We start from the raw sequence: 18,269 nt of genomic DNA, 5'->3' as shown, positions 1-18,269 counted from the left end.
AAGGAAGGAAGGAAGGAAGGAAAAGAAAGGAAGGAAGAAAGGAAGGAAGGAAGGAAGGAAGGAAAAGAAAGGAAGGAAGGAAGGAAAAGAAAGGAAGAAAGGAAAAGAAAGGAAGAAAGGAAAAGAAAGGAAGAAAGGAAGAAAGGAAGGAAAAGAAAGGAAGAAAGGAAGAAAGGAAGGAAAAGAAAGGAAGGAAGGAAACGGAAGGAAGGAAAAGAAAGGAAGAAAGGAAAAGAAAGGAATGAAGGAAAAGAAAGGAAGGAAGGAAAAGAAAGGAAGAAAGAAAGAAAGGAAGGAAGGAAGGAAGGAAAAGGAAAGAAAAAAAGAAAGGATAGATAGATAGATAAGTTAGATAGAAAGATAAACAGAAAGATTGATTGATTGACTGATTGATTGATAGACAAGGTATATATAGAAAGATAGCTAGACAAGATAGATAGAAAGATAGACAGACAAGACAAATAGATAGACAAGATAGATGGAAATATAGATAGATAAATAAGATAGACTGATAGACAAAATAGTTAGCTAGATAGATAGATAGATAGATAGATAGATAGATAGATAGATAGGATGGATTAAAGATAGCTAGACAAAAAATAGATATAGACAAGATAGAAAAATAGACAGGCAAGATAGACAGATAGAGATAGATAGATAGATAGATAGATAGATAGATAGATAGATAGATAGATAGATAGATAGATAGATATTTCTAACAGGTACTTGCATTGGGTCCTCCTTTGGAATATTTGGCATGGCCACCTGGAAACTCTTGGCAAGCCTTTGCTGTAGGTTTTGGAGCTGGAGGCAGAGGGTATTGCCATGCGGATGAGTAATGAGGGTTACCACAGGAGGCCAGGCTGTACCCCAGTGTGACTCATGGACCTCAGAGCTGGAAATACTGTATACAAGTGTGTAATGTGCCTGGGACTCCTGTCCTTATACACAGTAATCTCCAGGGCTGATGCCTCTTGTGCTCAGTTCACAATACAGTTTTATTAGATTTCCTTCAGAGGTGCCAGTAAGGTAAGAATATCAGAACCAGGTCAGTACCTGACACCTCATTGCAAGACAATGGGTTTTATTTGAAGAGTTGTCAGAATCTATTCAAAACTTATCTAGTGTAACTATCATACTTATGATTATAGTGTGAACACAGCCTAAGCCTGTTGTGTGCAATACTGTCTGCTAAGCCACTTTGTAATACTCATATGTATACTGAGTACTGAGCTGTTGTATCTAATTCTGTAGCGTATACTGTGTGCTGATGTATCTAACCATATCATGTCTGATAGTGTGTGCCAAGCTGCTGTATCTAATCCTATCATGCATATACTGTGTGCTGTGCTGATGTATCTAACCATATCATGTCTGATAGTGTCTGCCAAGCTGCTGTATCTAAGCATATTGTGTGATACTCTCTGCCAAGTCACACTACCAAAGCCTATCATGTGCAATACCTTCTTCTGAGCTCCTATATCTAAACCAATCATTTGTGACGTATCTAAGGCTGGGTTCACATCTGTGCTGAAGTCTCTCGCCGGATGATAACCTGCTGCTAGTCCAACTTCATCATTTGCCGGTTTTAAACGACAGATACTAACTGATCCTATTATAGTCAATGGGGTCCATCTGTTGCTGTCCGCTGTTATAGCAGTCTGTGCATCCTTTGTTGTGATCTTCCAATGGACCAGAACAACGGACACCCGGGTGCAGATGGGAAACTAGCATAAGCCTTTCATGTGTGACGTTACATGTTAAGCTGCTGTATCTAAGCCTATCATATGTGATACTGTCTGAGGACCTGCTGTATCTAATCCCATCATGTGTGATACTGTCTAATGCTACATTCCCCATCCAATCTCCAGAAATTTCCTCCATGCATCTTGTTATGTGCAGGTGAGCGACTTGTCACCTGACACGGGTTGGGGTGGGGGCCACACATTCTTCAGAGTCTATAACATGCCAGGGGGCTGCTTTTATCTTGTCCTGGGGCAGCAACGCATATAACCTCAGAAGCTTCAGCCCCTGTAAATCCTCCACATTCACAATCATTATCCACGTTTCAGCGAGTTGCTCATAAACATGTCGCTGAGACCCCCCCCCCCCCCCCCCCAATTACAGCTTATACATAGCTAATGTGCTTTACACTAAAAGCCTAAAACAGCAGCAATGAGCATTGGAGAGAAGCTGAGGGTTAGGGGAAGTAGTTTATCTGCACTCACCAAACTTCCCGCCAAGAAGCGATTTGGATGACAGCGCACAAAGTCTGGGATTAATCGGTTTATACAAGAGAACAATAGCTTGAAGAAATCTAAAAGCAACAGCAAATGACACAGACACGTGCAATATCACACCTGTAATAGAGGAGCTCCCTGCGAAATACAACACCTGCAATACAGAGGACAACTATGTAATATCACACAAGTATACAGAAGTATACAGACTGCTCCAATGTCATATCACACCTGTAACCAGGGGCATAACCATAGGACCCCATAGCAATACTTGTAATGGGCTCCCACTATACCATGGCCACCTTAAACTGTAAATTCAGAACTTGAAAAGTGTACAATTATTTTGGGATAAGGGGCATAGTGATGTCACAATAGGGAGATAATATACAGTGATGTCACAGTACAGAGATAATACACACAGTGATGTCACAGTACAGGGATAATACACACAGTGATGTCACAGTACAGAGATAATACACACAGTGATGTCACAGTACAGAGATAATACACACAGTGATGTCACAGTACAGAGATAATACACACAGTGATGTCACAGTACAGGGATAATACACACAGTGATGTCACAGTACAGGATAATACACACAGTGATGTCACAGTACAGGATAATACACACAGTGATGTCACAGTACAGGATAATACACACAGTGATGTCACAGTACAGAGATAATACACACAGTGATGTCACAGTACAGGATAATACACACAGTGATGTCACAGTACAGGGATAATACACACAGTGATGTCACAGTACAGGGATAATACACACAGTGATGTCACAGTACAGGATAATACACACAGTATTGTCACAGTACAGAGATAATACACACAGTGATGTCACAGTACAGGATAATACACACAGTGATGTCACAGTACAGGATAATACACACAGTGATGTCACAGTACAGGGATAATACACACAGTGATGTCACAGTACAGGGATAATACACACAGTGATGTCACAGTACAGGGATAATACACACAGTGATGTCACAGTACAGAGATAATACACACAGTGATGTCACAGTACAGGGATAATACACACAGTGATGTCACAGTACAGGGATAATACACACAGTGATGTCACAGTACAGAGATAATACACACAGTATTATCACAGTACAGGGATAACACACACAGTGATGTCACAGTACCGAGATAATACACACAGTGATGTCACAGTACAGAGATAATACACACAGTGATGTCACAGTACAGGGATAATACACACAGTGATGTCACAGTACAGGGATAATACACACAGTGATGTCACAGTACAGAGATAATACACACAGTATTGTCACAGTACAGGGATAACACACACAGTGATGCCACAGTACAGAGATAATACACACAGTGATGTCACAGTACAGACATAATACACACAGTGATGTCACAGTACGGAGATAATACACACAGTGATGTCACAATACAGTGATAATACACACAGTGATGTCACAGTACAGACATAATACACACAGTGATGTCACAGTACAGGGATAATACACACAGTGATGTCACACTACAGAGATAATACACACAGTGATGTCACACTACAGAGATAATACACACAGTGATGTCACAGTACAGGAATAATACACACAGTGATGTCACAGTACAGACATAATACACACAGTGATGTCACAGTACAGAGATAATACACACAGTGATGTCACAGTACAGGGATAATACACACAGTGATGTCACAATACAGAGATAATACACACAGTGATGTCACAGTACAGAGATAATGTGCACACAAAAAAATCACTGTGTACACTGTGACGTCACCACATGTGAAGTAATTATAATGATGCCACTCACAAGTATTATGATACCACATCTCCTTCCATCATCCATAGTTATCACTAATTGTACACATGTAATGCAGACAGTCCTATTACATGTGTTACACAGATATCCCCCTCCCCACCTTGTAATACAGACACTCCCTATGTAAAAGCACACATGTAAGGCAGACAGTCGCTACTGTAATATCACACGTGTTACACAGATGTCCTCCTCCCCTCTTTGTAATATCACACATTATATAGACATTCATTATGTAATAGCACACATGTAATGCAGGCAGTCCATACTGCAATATCACACATGTTACACAGATGCCCCCTCCCCTTCTTATAATACAGACACTCCCTATATAATGGCACACATGTAATGCAGACAGTCCCTACTGTAATATCGCACATGTTACAGAGATGTCCCCTCCTTGTAATATCACACATGTAATACAGACTGCGATGTGGCCATGTTACGCCTGGCTTTGTTGCATGTTTTGGATCTGCTACATCTTGTATAATGTCTTTCTGGAGATGTAAAGTGTCTGCAAACAGATCATTTCTGCTGGGTATATAATTACCAGGAAAGTGATCTGTGCTGATAATTATGGGATTTAGTGTGGGGTCTGAGCCGCTTTACCAGGAGCTGGAGCCAGAGAGATTACTATGTACTGGGCCAGCGGCCATACTCTGCAAACCCAAGGCTGGAAAATGTGAGCGTAGGACCCCGGACTGGAGCCAGCTGCGGCCTGCTCTGAGGCATGCGTGGTACATGAGTCTTCAGATTACCACTACAAATTCTACTCATTCATCTTTAGACATTGCTGATATCTAAATATTAAGAATATGCCGTAAGACAAAACCTAGGACTGTCCTGTAAAACTATGTTATGTGTTTGCTCTCTTTTATCAGCCACTTAAGGGATCCTATCAGTAAAAGTAATTTCTTAAGAAAAGCTATTCAGGCTATTCTTCTCCTACCTTTAGACGTCTTCTCTAGGCCACCGTTCGGTATATAATCCAGTTTTCGTAGGTATACAAATGAGTTCTCTTGCAGCACTGGGGGCGTCCCCAATGCTGTGAGAGAACTCTCCAGCGCCGCCTCCATCTTCTTCAGGAATGGCCTCTCCCTGTGTCTTCTTCCAGCGTTGCTTCAAACTTCTAGGCCTAGGGCAAAGCCAACTGCGCATGCCCGCTGGCCACAAGAAAATGGCCGCTTGCACAGTATTGTAACGCTGGGTTCACACCAGCGCCCGGACTCCGTTTTCAAACTGGGTCCGGCCGTGAGCGTTTTATGCTCTCCGCCACGAAACTTTTTTTTTTTTTTAATCGGACACAGAGTACTGCATGTCCGACTCGGTGTCCGGTTTTAAAAAAAACGGTTTCACGGCGGAGCGCATAAAGCGCTCATGGCCGGACATCTTTCCAACCCATTCAAATGAATGGGTTTGAAAGAGTCCTGCAGCTTTCCGTCTCCTAACCTGTATGAACGGAGACCGGGCACAGATGTGAACGAGCCCTTGGCAGCCATTTTCTCGTGGCCGGCAGGCATGCGCAGTCGGCTTTGCCCTAGGCGCGAGGCCTAGAAGTTTAAAGCCACCGCTGGAAGAAGACACAGGGAGAGGCCATTCCTGAAGAAGATGGAGGCGGCTCTGGAGAGTTCTCTCGCAGCATTGGGGACGCCCCCAGTGCTGTTTGAGTGCTGAGGACTGCCCCCAGTGCTGCGAGAGAACTCATTTGCATACCGAAGAAAACCGGGATTTATACTGAACGATGGCGTGAAGGAGACATCTAAAGGTAGGAGAAGCATAGCCTTTCTTAAGGCTATTCCTACGTGTTAGGGACAAAAAAATCGACCTTTAATGATAGGATCCCTTTAAAGCTGGGTCATGTTGGTCCATAAAATTATCAAACAGAAAGTTTACTTTTTGAAGGAAAATATTACTTACTTTTGTTACTTAACAAAAATAACCTATTAACACAAAAAGTATTCTTACTTTGTAGCATTTTCCCCACAACTGCCTAAAACTTGTGCACAGTAGTGTATACCTATCAGTATTCTACCCAGGCTGGCTGTAGATATTGATGCGGATGGTGATTTGGAGCCACACCTGTCCTTCACATCAACACTACAGCTGAGGAAAATCAGAAGGAGCAATGTAGTCACCAGACTCTCTCAGTAGTGCAGCCTCAGGGTTTGGGCCTTTCAAGTGATCTTTTTGGTAGTTCTCCTACAAAGGTAATAGTGACCATAGGTCAGAAGACAAAGTGGTGTCAGATTTTGGGCTATATAGCATGTATAAAGAAGAAGTGACTATAGTTTTCTGCCTTTAGACAATTGTTACACTGCAGACAACCACAAGTCAGTTATGGGAAACATGAGCTGCCATCTTACATCCCAGAATGTCTCTCTTGTGAAGAAACTCCTTGAGCTTGCCACATCCTGAGCGGAATCTTGTGAAGTTCCTTAGGGGTATAATGGAGCTGATGCTGCTTGTGGAGTCTGTGAGTCAGCGCGGCCTCAGGCTTCAGTATTTCCAAGTATTTTCTGGTACAACTTTCTATAGCTGACATTCTCCTGTTTGTTAATGACCATGACCTGGAGGAGGCAGAGACCTCACTTCCTGCACTCTGACCTCACCCTGACAAGGGCAGAGATTCCCTGCAGAATGTGCTCTCTGTATATCTGTGTGCACAGGACATGAGACATAGCATTAGACTGTGACTGCTCTATGACAGTGCAGAGGATCATTTCCAGAATTCTGCTAAATAGTGAATAGGAGGCTATGGAGCCAAATATTATGCAACCTAAGCATCAGGTTAGGGGATAAGCACACCTGTACATAGTACGTGCAGGAGACGGGTGGTGTAATAATGCACAAATCTGAGTATGCAGAATAATGTGTTACAACATAGATGGACTATAGGTGTAGGATGATGTGACTTGGCATTGAGCGCAGGATGACGTATTTGGGTTTCGGGCGCAATATCGAAGTGTTAGATACAAGATTATTTATCTGGGTGTTAGGATGATTTATCTGAGTATTAGATTCAGGATGATGGGTATTAGATTTAGGATATATCTGGATATTGGAGTCAGGATGACATATTTGGGTATTAGATGCGGGATAATACATTAGATGTAGAGTATTAGATGAGGTTGATATATCCGGGTATTAGATTCTGGTTGATATATCTGGATATTGGAGTCAAGGATTATATATTTGGGCATTAGATGCAGGAAGACATATCTGAGTATCAGATGCAGGATGATAATATGATTATTAGATGCAGGATGATATATCTGAGTATTAGATGCAGGTTGATATATCTGGGCATCAGGTGCAGAATGAGATATCCGGGTATTAGGTTCTGGGTGATATATCTGGGTGGTAGGTTAATGATTATATATCTGTTTAATTGATGCAGGATGTTAATATGTGGTTATTAAATTCAGGGTAGTATAACTAAGGTATTAGATTCTGCATTATATGCCTGAATGGATTATATAAATGTAGCACTGTTTAATGTGACTGTCTACAGCGTGATAGGGTCGGTTCACACTAGCGTATGTATTCCATCCGGGGAGAGTCTGCATGGAGACCCCTGAATGGAATACAATCGCAATTGCAGGCGCTGTGCTGTCAAAGCGCATGGACCCATAGACTAGCGGTATAATAGTCCATTATAGTGTATGGGGTCCGTGCGCTTTGACAGCACAGCACCTGCAATTGCGTTTTTATTCCGTCTGGGGCGTCTCCATGCGGACTCTCCCTGGACAGAATACATACGCTAGTGTGGACCGACCCATAACTTTCTGTGTTGTAATATCTTATCACAGAAATCAAAATAAGCCATTAAAACCCATTGAAAGAGTCAAGTTAACACTCTGGGCCACAATGTTGTTAACAAGTTGCAAGTCAAGTCAACCCTTGCTACATCAGTATATCTGGGTATTACATTAAGGGTGATATATCTGGGTATTAGATTCAAGATGATATATCTGGGTTGTAGTTTCAGGCTGGTATGTACTCTCAATATACTCAGACAAGGCTGACATGTAGTGGTAATTATTGCTGACACTTGTGCAGTCATATATATCTCTGGGCTGTGCAGGTCCGGGCAGTAACAGACAGATGGTCCTCACAGTATAAGAATCTTATCAATCACACTCAATGCAGCTTCTGGGTCCTTCTTATATAATGTGGACCATCATAACACAGTACATAGTACTGCAATCTGCATACATTTCAAGAACAGCAACTCAACAGTACATAGCCATACATGTCACAGGAGATTGCCGTGTATAACGTTATATTGCCCAAATTCCTAGTATATCATCACACTCTCTATCCATCCTATTACACTATTCAACATATCGAAATGTTGACAATATTCTTTTTTTTTTAATTCAAAGTTTATTAATTTTTTCAAAGTACAGAGAACAACAACAGTACCATAGGCAAAATAAGAGAACAGCAGAGAAAATGAGCATAAGACCAAAGACCATGACCATCCATAGAATAACAGCTGTCCATGGTATACGAAAAACAGTCAGGACCAGGCCCAAGCGCAAAGATGCGCTTCAGCATAAAGAGGCCAGAAATAACAATATCAATATAAAATTTGAAAATAGAGAAAGGTAAAGGAGGGGGGTGAAGCAGACGGGAGGGTAGGAAGGAAAAGGTAAAAAAAAAGAGTTAGGGGGGAGGAGGGGGGGAGATGAGTGAAAAGAGCAAAATGAAATGAGTCGCAAACCAGAAAAAACTCCAATATGAAAACAAGTAAAGTCCGCGCAACCATCTAGAAAGAACATGGCAAACGGAGCTATCAACTCTCAGCAGAGGCCGATGCAGCATCCAGGGATTCAGAGCAACTCGGTGGAAGTTGCCAAGTCGCCGGTAACTGTAGCGCCTCTTCCTGCACCGGCATCCAAGAGGGAACAGTGATAGGAGGGATGTTCAGAGCTCCCCATGGGCGCTCCAAGTCCTGAGGCATACGGACCACCAATCTCTTGCCATTGTGAGGAACCGAAAAGCCGAAGGGAAATAACCAGGCATAGTTAAACCCCTTAGCTCGCAGGTAATCCAAAAGTGGCTTCTGAAGGGTAGAAGGTGCCAAGTCCTGATACAGCTTCAGCAAGTGTCCCTCATAGGATAAATCAGCTGCATCCCTGGCTGCACGAAGAAGATCCACAGTATGCATATGGGAAAAAAGGGCACACACCACGTCCCGTGGCGGGGCCTCTGCACTAGGTTTGGGGCGAGCAGCTCTCCGGATCCTCTCCAACTTCATTTTTGAAGCGACATCCACACCCACCAATGAGGAGAAGACACTGGCTGCAATAGAGGGAAGCTGTTCTTGCATGTAGGTTTCTGGGAGACCCCGTATACGCAGATTTCTGCGGCGGGAGCGATTATCCAAGTCCTCCAGCGCCAAATAAGTGTAGTTAAAGTGAGCGGCATGGGCATCTAAGCGTTCAGACACGGAGGAAGCCACATGCTGCAATTCTCCCTGACAGGTCTCCAGCCTATCCACCTGGTGGGTCACATTAGCAAAGTCCTCGCGAAGAGCAGTGAGCTCTTTCAGCACAGGGGCCATAGCATTTGAGAGAGATTGAGACAAAGTCTTTTTTTAAATACCCCTTAGAGATAGATGACGAGGAATTATCCTGCAAGGAGCCATCCCCGTCGGAGTCAAGTGGCACTGCACGCTGTCCGCTCGATTCCTCAGGTGCCAACTTCCCTGGAGAAGAAGAAGATCCCGAAGCCTGCTGTTTTTTAAGGAATTTTTGCATTCCCACTGACTGGAGTGGCCTGTCCTTTGGTTCCGGAGAGTCACCAGCCTTACCCCGGCCAATCTTGACCATGGTCACTCAGCTGACAGGTTGAGAGCCTCCTGTGCTGCTGCTGATGGTTTGGTATGCAGCTGAAGAAGCAAACAGGGTTCAGGGGCAGGAGGGAGGAAGTGAATGCCAACAATATGAATGATAATAGCAGCAAGCAGAGATGGAGCAGAGCTGAGTTATCGAAATGTTGACAATATTCTGTAGACCTGTATCAAACATCACCATATATACAGCTATGCAGTGACGTAACTAGGAATGGCGGAGCCCAGTGGCGAACTTTTGACATGCCCCCCCCCCCCGTCAGACTGCCCCCACTCCCCCGACCGACCCCCCACATTATGCCCCACAGTGGCCCCTGAACACAGTATTATGCCCCATAGTGGCCCCTGCACACAGTATTAAGCCCTATAGTGGCCTCTGCACACAGTATTATGCCCCATTGTCGACTATTTACAATTATTATACTTTGGGCTCTTTTCAGACCTCACAGTATAATAATTGGAGACCCAAGGTAGGATACAAACATAAAAAACACTATTACTTACGTCTCCTGGGCTCCGGAGCATTCTCTGCTGTTGTCGGCCACCTTTAATGATGTAGCGACGTCTTAACAGCTGGTCCGCGTGACGTTTGGGACTTCACCACATAGGCGTGAAGCCTGCCGAAGCGTAGGAGAGGTAAGTAACAACATTTTTTATGTTCCGTTACCTCTCCTAGCCCTCCGATCATACTCGACAATCTGAAAAGACCTCCCGAGTATAATGATAGTGTTTGTGGGGTTTGTGGGCCCACAGCCTTACTTTCCGATCCCAGCTCCTGCTCACAGGCGCCACCGGAGAAGAGGAAGCGCAGGTGGCCATGAGCAGGAGTAAGTAAATAGGGACTATTACCAGATGGAGTTACTCCAGTCGGTAATGGCCTATTATAAAAAAAAAAAAAATCTGCAGTGGTAATGGCTGCTGCCGGGCCCTGTGGCAGCTGCTACCGCTGCTACGCTGATAGATACGCCCCTGCAGCCATCACTCATGCCTAATATTGTGCAAGTCCTTCTGGTACAACTAACACAGTCCTGACCTGTTGAGACACAGACTACACATGAGCTCTGAAGATGTCCTGTGGTATATGGCGCAAAAGCATTAGCAGCAGCTCATTTGTATCTTTTAAGTTGCAAAGTGCAACCTTGGACAGTCATAACATCCAACACATGTTTGATTAGATTGAAATCTTGGGAATCTGGAGGCCAAGTCAATAACCTGAAACCCTTGTCATGTTATTCAAAACTTTCCTAAACAATTTTTACAGTGTGGCAGGGTGTAATATCCTGCAGATAGAGACAACTGTCATTAGGAAATATTATTGAGATCAAGGAGTGTACTTGGTCTATACAATGTTTAAAGGGTACTTGTGTTTTCATGAAAAGTTGAAACATGTGCAGCGTCTTGCTAGTTACTCTGTTCCATGACTGTTTCAGCCTTCATATGTGTCATAAGTTTTTATGTTGCTAATATCCCCATTATGGCTGCAGCACATTTTGCATTTGTCTCGGAGGCAGGGAGCATGTGCAATATGCAGCAGAAAGCCCCCTCCCCAATCCCTTTTAACTGTAATTGAATTATGTACATGTAATTTTGCCAGGAGTAACTGTACAATAGCAAACAAATGGTTAAGAAAAGCCCAAGTGAGCATAATATAGTAGTAGATCCAGGGACAATGGACTGCAAATACAGAGCTAATACATGCAGGCATGATGCAACTAAAAAGATCAATAACACAGAAAAAGTGCAATCTATGAGCACAGTCAGGAAAACTGCTTGCTGTCTGTGAATAATATCCCATCTGTAACCACACAAGCAGCCGGCTGTAGACACAAATACATAGAAGACGTTTCTTACATTGTAAGCTGTGAGATTTGTAGAATGTTCTGTCCATTGCGCAGAGAAAGCAGTTTGCAGACAAGATGTGAGGACAAACAACCCCTCTCCACTCCATTCATTAAAATTATATACTCGAGTATAAGCCGAATTTTTAAGCACAGTTTTTGTGCTGAAAAAGCCCCCCCTCGGCTTATACGCGAGTCAAGCAAAAAAAAAAAATTATTATTATTTTTTTTTTTTCTTTGGGGGGGGGACGAGGGGTAGTCTATGACCAGCCGCAATAGTAATGTATAGAATCTCCCATAAAATAGTGGGGGAAAAAAGCTTTAAAAAATATAATAAAGAAATATAATAAATAAAAGTTCCAAATCCCTCCTTTCCTTAGAATACATATAAAAGTAGAAAATTACTGTGAAACACATACACATTAGGTATCCCTGTGTCTGAAAATACTGAATATAGGATCTGCACCCTATATTCAGCCAAGCTGAGTTCCAATTGGGGGGGAAAAAAACCCAGTCCTCAAGCTCAGGGAAGGGGCAGACAGACAACCAAAACACCCCCTCCCTTTTCCCAGCACCCAGCAACTACTGCACCCAAAAACCATTTTAATTTTTGAAATTTTCCAGTAGCTGCTGCATTTCCCCCCTAGGCTTATACCCGAGTCAATAAGTTTTCCCAGTTTTTTGTGGTAAAATTAGGAGGGTCGGCTTATACTCGGGTCGCCTTATACTCGAGTATATAAGGTACATTCATTTGAAAACTGTGTTGATTTCCATGTTGGTGCTTTTTTTCTGTCATGTTCCAGGCGCATCTCGGCCATGATATGACCTCTACGTGAGCACATAGCCAAACGTTGCAATAAAGTGTAATAAGAATTAATGTCAGTGGTTTTAATGTAATACTGATAGGTGTGTCCAGATCTTTATACCTTCATACAGTGTTGCTTCTCAAAAGAAGGATTGATGCTCATCAGGCAGGAGATGGATGTAAAATTGTATATATAAGACAGGTCACCCACTCATACCTGATTGTCATCCCATTATTTGAAAACTCCTGACTCTATTGTCACCTGAAAAAATATCTGCTAATCCTAAAGGTTCACATACTTTTGCCACTCACAGATATGAGATATTGGATCATTTTCTTCTAGAAATGAATAACCATATTTCATATTTTTTACGCATTTGTTTGATTTGGTTCTAAATCTACTTTTAGGATTCAGCAATATCGAACATTCTGCTGGAGGGTTCACAAACTTTCAAGCACCACTGCATGTCCAGTGTTTATATAGTGATATGTCCAGTATATTACCACATAACAACCAATATATGGGATTTATTCTGCCCTCCACAAACACTTGAACATTTTGTCTATAATACCAATTTGGCTCTACAGTGGATTGAAGGAGACAATGGTTGTAAATCCACAGGCTGACACAGATTGAACACCTCGTAGTATGACATACAGGGGTTAGACAAAATATTTAGGACAACCCTATTTTTACATGGTCAAATTGAATTCTTCCTGAATTACCTACCGTCACGCACCATTTTCTCAGTCATATGCTGTTAATAAAGTTTATTGCTTGTACTTTTCTAAAATTCTGTATATTTGTTTTAGGGGCATGATCTGTCAGACCTGACAGAATTCCAGAGATTGTTGGTGTACGCCTGGTAGGGGCCTCTATGACCTGAGTCTACTCATTCCACGATTACATCTCAATATGCAAGGACTGGTAAAACACCTGCAGACAGAAGCAGCTGTGGTCAAAAGCCAAAGTTTGACTTTGGTTTGGATACTGCAGCACATCCTGTTGTTGAACATCTGATGGTTTTCACTGATACTGGTACCCTTAAACTTGCGCTCAACTCTCCATTAATATGAGGGGCCATAGTTTTGTACTTTTTTGGCTACAAGTTCTAAAATGTTCCCTGTGTCAAGCTTTGACTTTCTACCACAGCTGCCTCTGTCTGCAGTTGTTTTTCCAGTCTTTGAATACTGAGATTTAATCAAAGAACCAGAAGACATTAACACACCCATCAGCTCTGCACCTCAAGTCACAGACTCCCCTACCAGGCGGCCACCATCAGTCAGATTGCTTTGAAACTCTGCCAGGTCGGACAAATCATATGCCTTAAACAAATAAAACAGAATTTTAGAACAGCACCAGTAGTAAGATTTTCAACAATATACAGTCCTATGAAAAAGTTTGGGCACCCCTATTAATCTTAATCATTTTTAGTTCTAAATATTTTGGTGTTTGCAACACACAATGAGGTTTATTGTACTAACAGAAAATGCGCAATATGCATTAAACCAAAATTTGACCGGTGCAAAAATATGGGCACCTCAACAGAAAAGTGACATTAATATTTAGTAGATCCTCCTTTTGCAAAGATAACAGCCCCTAGTTGCTTCCTGTAGCTTTTAATCAGTTCCTGGATCCTGGATGAAGGTATTTTGGACCATTTCTTTCTACAAAACAATTCAAGTTCAGTTAAGTTTGATGGTCGCCGAACATGGACAGCCCGCTCTCAAATGATCTGAAAACAAAGATTGTTCAACATAGTTGTTCAGGGGAAGGATACAAAACGTTGTCTCAGAGATTTAACCTGTCAGTTTCCACTGTGAGGAACATAGTAAGGAAGTGGAAGACTACAGGGACAGTTCTTGTTAAGCCCAGAAGTGGCAGGCCAAGAAAAATATCAGAAAGGCAGAGAAGAAGAATGGTGAGAACAGTCAAGGACAATCCACAGACCACCTCCAAAGAGCTGCAGCATCATCTTGCTGCAGATGGTGTCACTGTGCATCAGTCAGCAATACAGCGCACTTTGCACAAGGAGAAGCTGTATGGGAGATTGATGAGAAAGAAGCCGTTTCTGCACGTACGCCACAAATAGAGTTGCCTGAGGTATGCAAAAGCACATTTGGAGAAGCCAACTTAATTTTGGAAACAAAGATTGAGTTGTTTGGTTATAAAAAAGGCGTTATGCATGGCGTCCAAAAAGAAACAGCATTCCAAGAAAAACACATGCTACCCACTGTAAAATTTGGTGGAGGTTCCATCATGCTTTGGGGCTGTGTGGCCAATGCCGGCACCGGGAATCTTGTTAAAGTTGAGGGTCGCATGGATTCCACTCAGTATCAGCAGATTCTTGAGAATAATGTTCAAGAATCAGTGACGAAGTTGAAGTTACGCCGGGGATGGATATTTCAGCAAGACAATGATCCAAAACACTGCTCCAAATCAACTCAGGCATTCATGCAGAGGAACAATTACAATGTTCTGGAATGGCCATCCCAGTCCCCAGACCTGAATATCATTGAACATCTGTGGGATGATTTGAAGCGGGCTGTCCATGCTCGGCGACCATCTAACTTAACTGAACTTGAATTGTTTGTCCAAAATACCTTTATCCAGGATCCAGGAACTGATTAAAAGCTACAGGAAGCGACTAGAGGCTGTTATCTTTGCAAAAGGAGGATCTACTAAATATTAATGTCACTTTTCTGTTGAGGTGCCCATACTTTTGCACCGGTCAAATTTTGGTTTAATGCATATTGCACATTTTCTGTTAGTACAATAAACCTCATTCCACTCCTGAAATATTACTGTGTCCATCAGTTATTAGATAGATCAAACTGAAATGGCTGTTGCAAATACCAAAATATTTAGAACTAAAAATGATTAAGATTAATAGGGGTGCCCAAACTTTTTCATAGGACTGTATAAAAGGGGGCATTACTAGCAATGGCTGGTATGCTAGAAGGGGTGTTCCAGTTATTTTGTTTAACCCCCTTTAAGTTATATACAAAAGTACTTCTGTTCTATGTAATTATACACCGGAAATGAACAGAATATTATAGGATTATGTTGTACTACTATTTATATTCCATGCTTATAATCTTTTATCTCCTTTCTGTCTGTTCCATAGGCCTGGTCTCCCTAACACAATATTCATGGATTATCAAGCCCTCCCTGACTTCCAGCCACACCGCAGCCCAATACCCTATGGGCGTGAAGGTAGTATGGTGCCTGGTATTGGAGATCCACCTCCCAGAGAGAGGCATCGGGTGGTAATGTACCAGCAGGAGAGTTTGGCTTTTGGTGGTGTCCCCCCTCTTTGCACTGAGAGACAGTTGGGGTTCAGTACTGTGCCGAGTCCTCTCAACACCGGGATTCCTGGAGTGACAAACCACATACAGGATCACTGGATTATGGGTTTCCATAACAAAGGTGTGGATCATGTCATGGAGCCCCAAACACCAATCAGAGATCAACATCATCTCTCTGAGGATCTAACCCTACAGGGAACAAAGAACAGCAGCCCAGAGAGTCACATTGACCATCCCGAAACTCCAACTGCATCCAACCAGGAGAATTTCAGACCTCTCTGCAGAACATCAAGCTCAGACAGAGCCAAATCAGCCTGTAAGTGGCCACAATCACTAGCAACCAATATACTCTGCATACATATTTCACAATGGTCCATAGCAGATTACACAGTCACTTAAAGTAGATGACATAACGTAGTTGATAAGATTGAATAAAGACATGGGTTCACCAAGTCAACCTATAAACCTACCATGCTGGAAAGCCCACATGAGATGGAAAAAAAATTGCCCTGTGATAAAGGAAAAAAATTCTTCCTCATTCTACGTATGGCAATTAGAACAGACGTAAATCCCCAGCACAACATCCCATCCCAAAAATCCAAAGAGCACATTCGGACCCCTTTCGAACATGTACAATGAATCACAACATGTTGTGGCAGCAAGTTCCATAGTCTCACTCATCTTACAGTAAAGAATCTCCATCTATGATTATGGCGAGACCTTCCTTGGTTTTGTTCACCATTATCTGCACCCTACCTAGTTCAGCTATGTCCCTCCTGTATACAGGTACCCAAAATTATACACAGTATTCATTGTGTGGTCTTATTAGTGGTTTTTATACAAGCAAAATAATGTTCTTATCCTGAGAACCTAAGCCTCTCTCAATGCATCCCTTAACTATACTTGCCTTGGCGGCAGCTGCCTGGCACTAATTCCTAAAGATTCATTTCTAAGTCTTTATCGGTGACAGTTTTACCCAGAATTTTAGTATTTAATACATAATTGTAGAAATTCTTTCCACAATCCAAGTGCATAAAGCCTACATTTATCTGCATGAAACTCCTTTGGCATTTCTCCGCCCAAGCCTCCAGGTTACCTAAATCCCTCTGTAATATTAGACAGATGTCTATCAGATGTCATCATGCAGGATGGGCTTTTACATGCAGGAGGAAGGATTTGACATATAAGCAAACCCCTTTCTCTTTCCTATTCGTATCATCTTTTCTAAATAGAACATAACCCTGTAAATTACAAGCTCTGTCATAACTATCAACCAGCCATGTCTCACTTAAAGGGTACCTGAATTTTCATCAGAAGACAAAATATGTGCAGGGACTTTCAGGGCACTCTGTTATCTGGGTCTGTATGCTTTCACATATGACTTCAGATCAGTTTTTTCTGCTGATAATAGCCCCATTATGACTGCAGCACATTTTTGAGGGGCCGTGTACAATAAGGAGCAGTCTGCCCACCAATCCATTATGTTTACTATTGGCAGTAACTTGTTTTATTAATGTAATTCTACCAGGAGTAACTGTAAAAAATAAAAAAAATTAGTTGCAAACAGCCCAAGTGACCATAACATAGGACATCCAGGGATGCTGGACTGCATATCCAGGATATGATGCAGCTAAAAAGATCCCTGGTATAGGAAAATAAATCTTAGCACAATAAGGAAAGCTGCTTACTGTCTGTGACGAATATCCCACCTGTAATAACGCAAACATCTATTCTGAAATAAATATATTCACTTTGACCTGTGAGAAATTCCCTTGCAGTGTAAAAGGCTGTGGGAAAGCTGTGTTTAATCTTCCCCTCTCCTTTCAATGTGTGAAAAAGCCCAGAACCTACCTCATGCACTCACTGTGAACTCATTTTACTTTTTTAATGGTATCAAGGGACGGATGTTCCCTAGTAGCAGGGACTGAACAGCAAATTAGCTACAATGGTGACATCTAGTGGCAGGAACTTTAGCAAACAGCTATATTTTTAATTATAGTGCATTACATTTTGGTCAGGAAATTATTTTTCATCAAATGAAACTATTGGTCAGGAAAAGGTGTTCATAGGTTTGCCATGTTGAAATAAGGACGTGCTGCCAATAATCCATAAGAGTTAATATGTAGTGAATGTACTATGTATATGACTATGTAAACAAATTCTGATCAACTGGTTATATCCTCATTCTTGTGGCTTCTGCCATGATTGTTCACTTGGGGAAATTTTTTCAGCCAACCAAATCAGTATGGTGGCTCCTGACTCTCCTGTGACAGCAGATGTCAGAGGACATAAGGCTCAGGCAATAGGATTTCAAGCGCCAATTTCTTTTGATCATGGGGAGACGCTGTGGGACACGTCTGCCAGCGGCTTTT

The 18,269-nt window shown here is 42.2% G+C and overlaps 1 protein-coding gene across 1 annotated transcript in view; it reads left to right on the top strand.

Moving 5' to 3' along the window:
* ARHGEF19 (Rho guanine nucleotide exchange factor 19) overlaps positions 1 to 18,269 on the top strand; it is a 37,992-nt gene that overhangs the window by 3,504 nt on the left and 16,219 nt on the right. Inside the window, exon 2 of the mRNA XM_075277835.1 lies at positions 15,717 to 16,213. Within this exon, the coding sequence (XP_075133936.1) occupies positions 15,717 to 16,213 (497 nt within the window). The remainder of the gene's footprint in view (positions 1 to 15,716; positions 16,214 to 18,269) is intronic.

The sequence above is a fragment of the Leptodactylus fuscus genome, chromosome 6 (genome assembly GCF_031893055.1).
Source record: "Leptodactylus fuscus isolate aLepFus1 chromosome 6, aLepFus1.hap2, whole genome shotgun sequence".
Classification (NCBI taxonomy): Eukaryota; Metazoa; Chordata; class Amphibia; order Anura; family Leptodactylidae; genus Leptodactylus; species Leptodactylus fuscus.
Note: the sequence above shows the minus strand (reverse complement) of the source record. Positions and strands in the feature narration are given on the sequence as shown.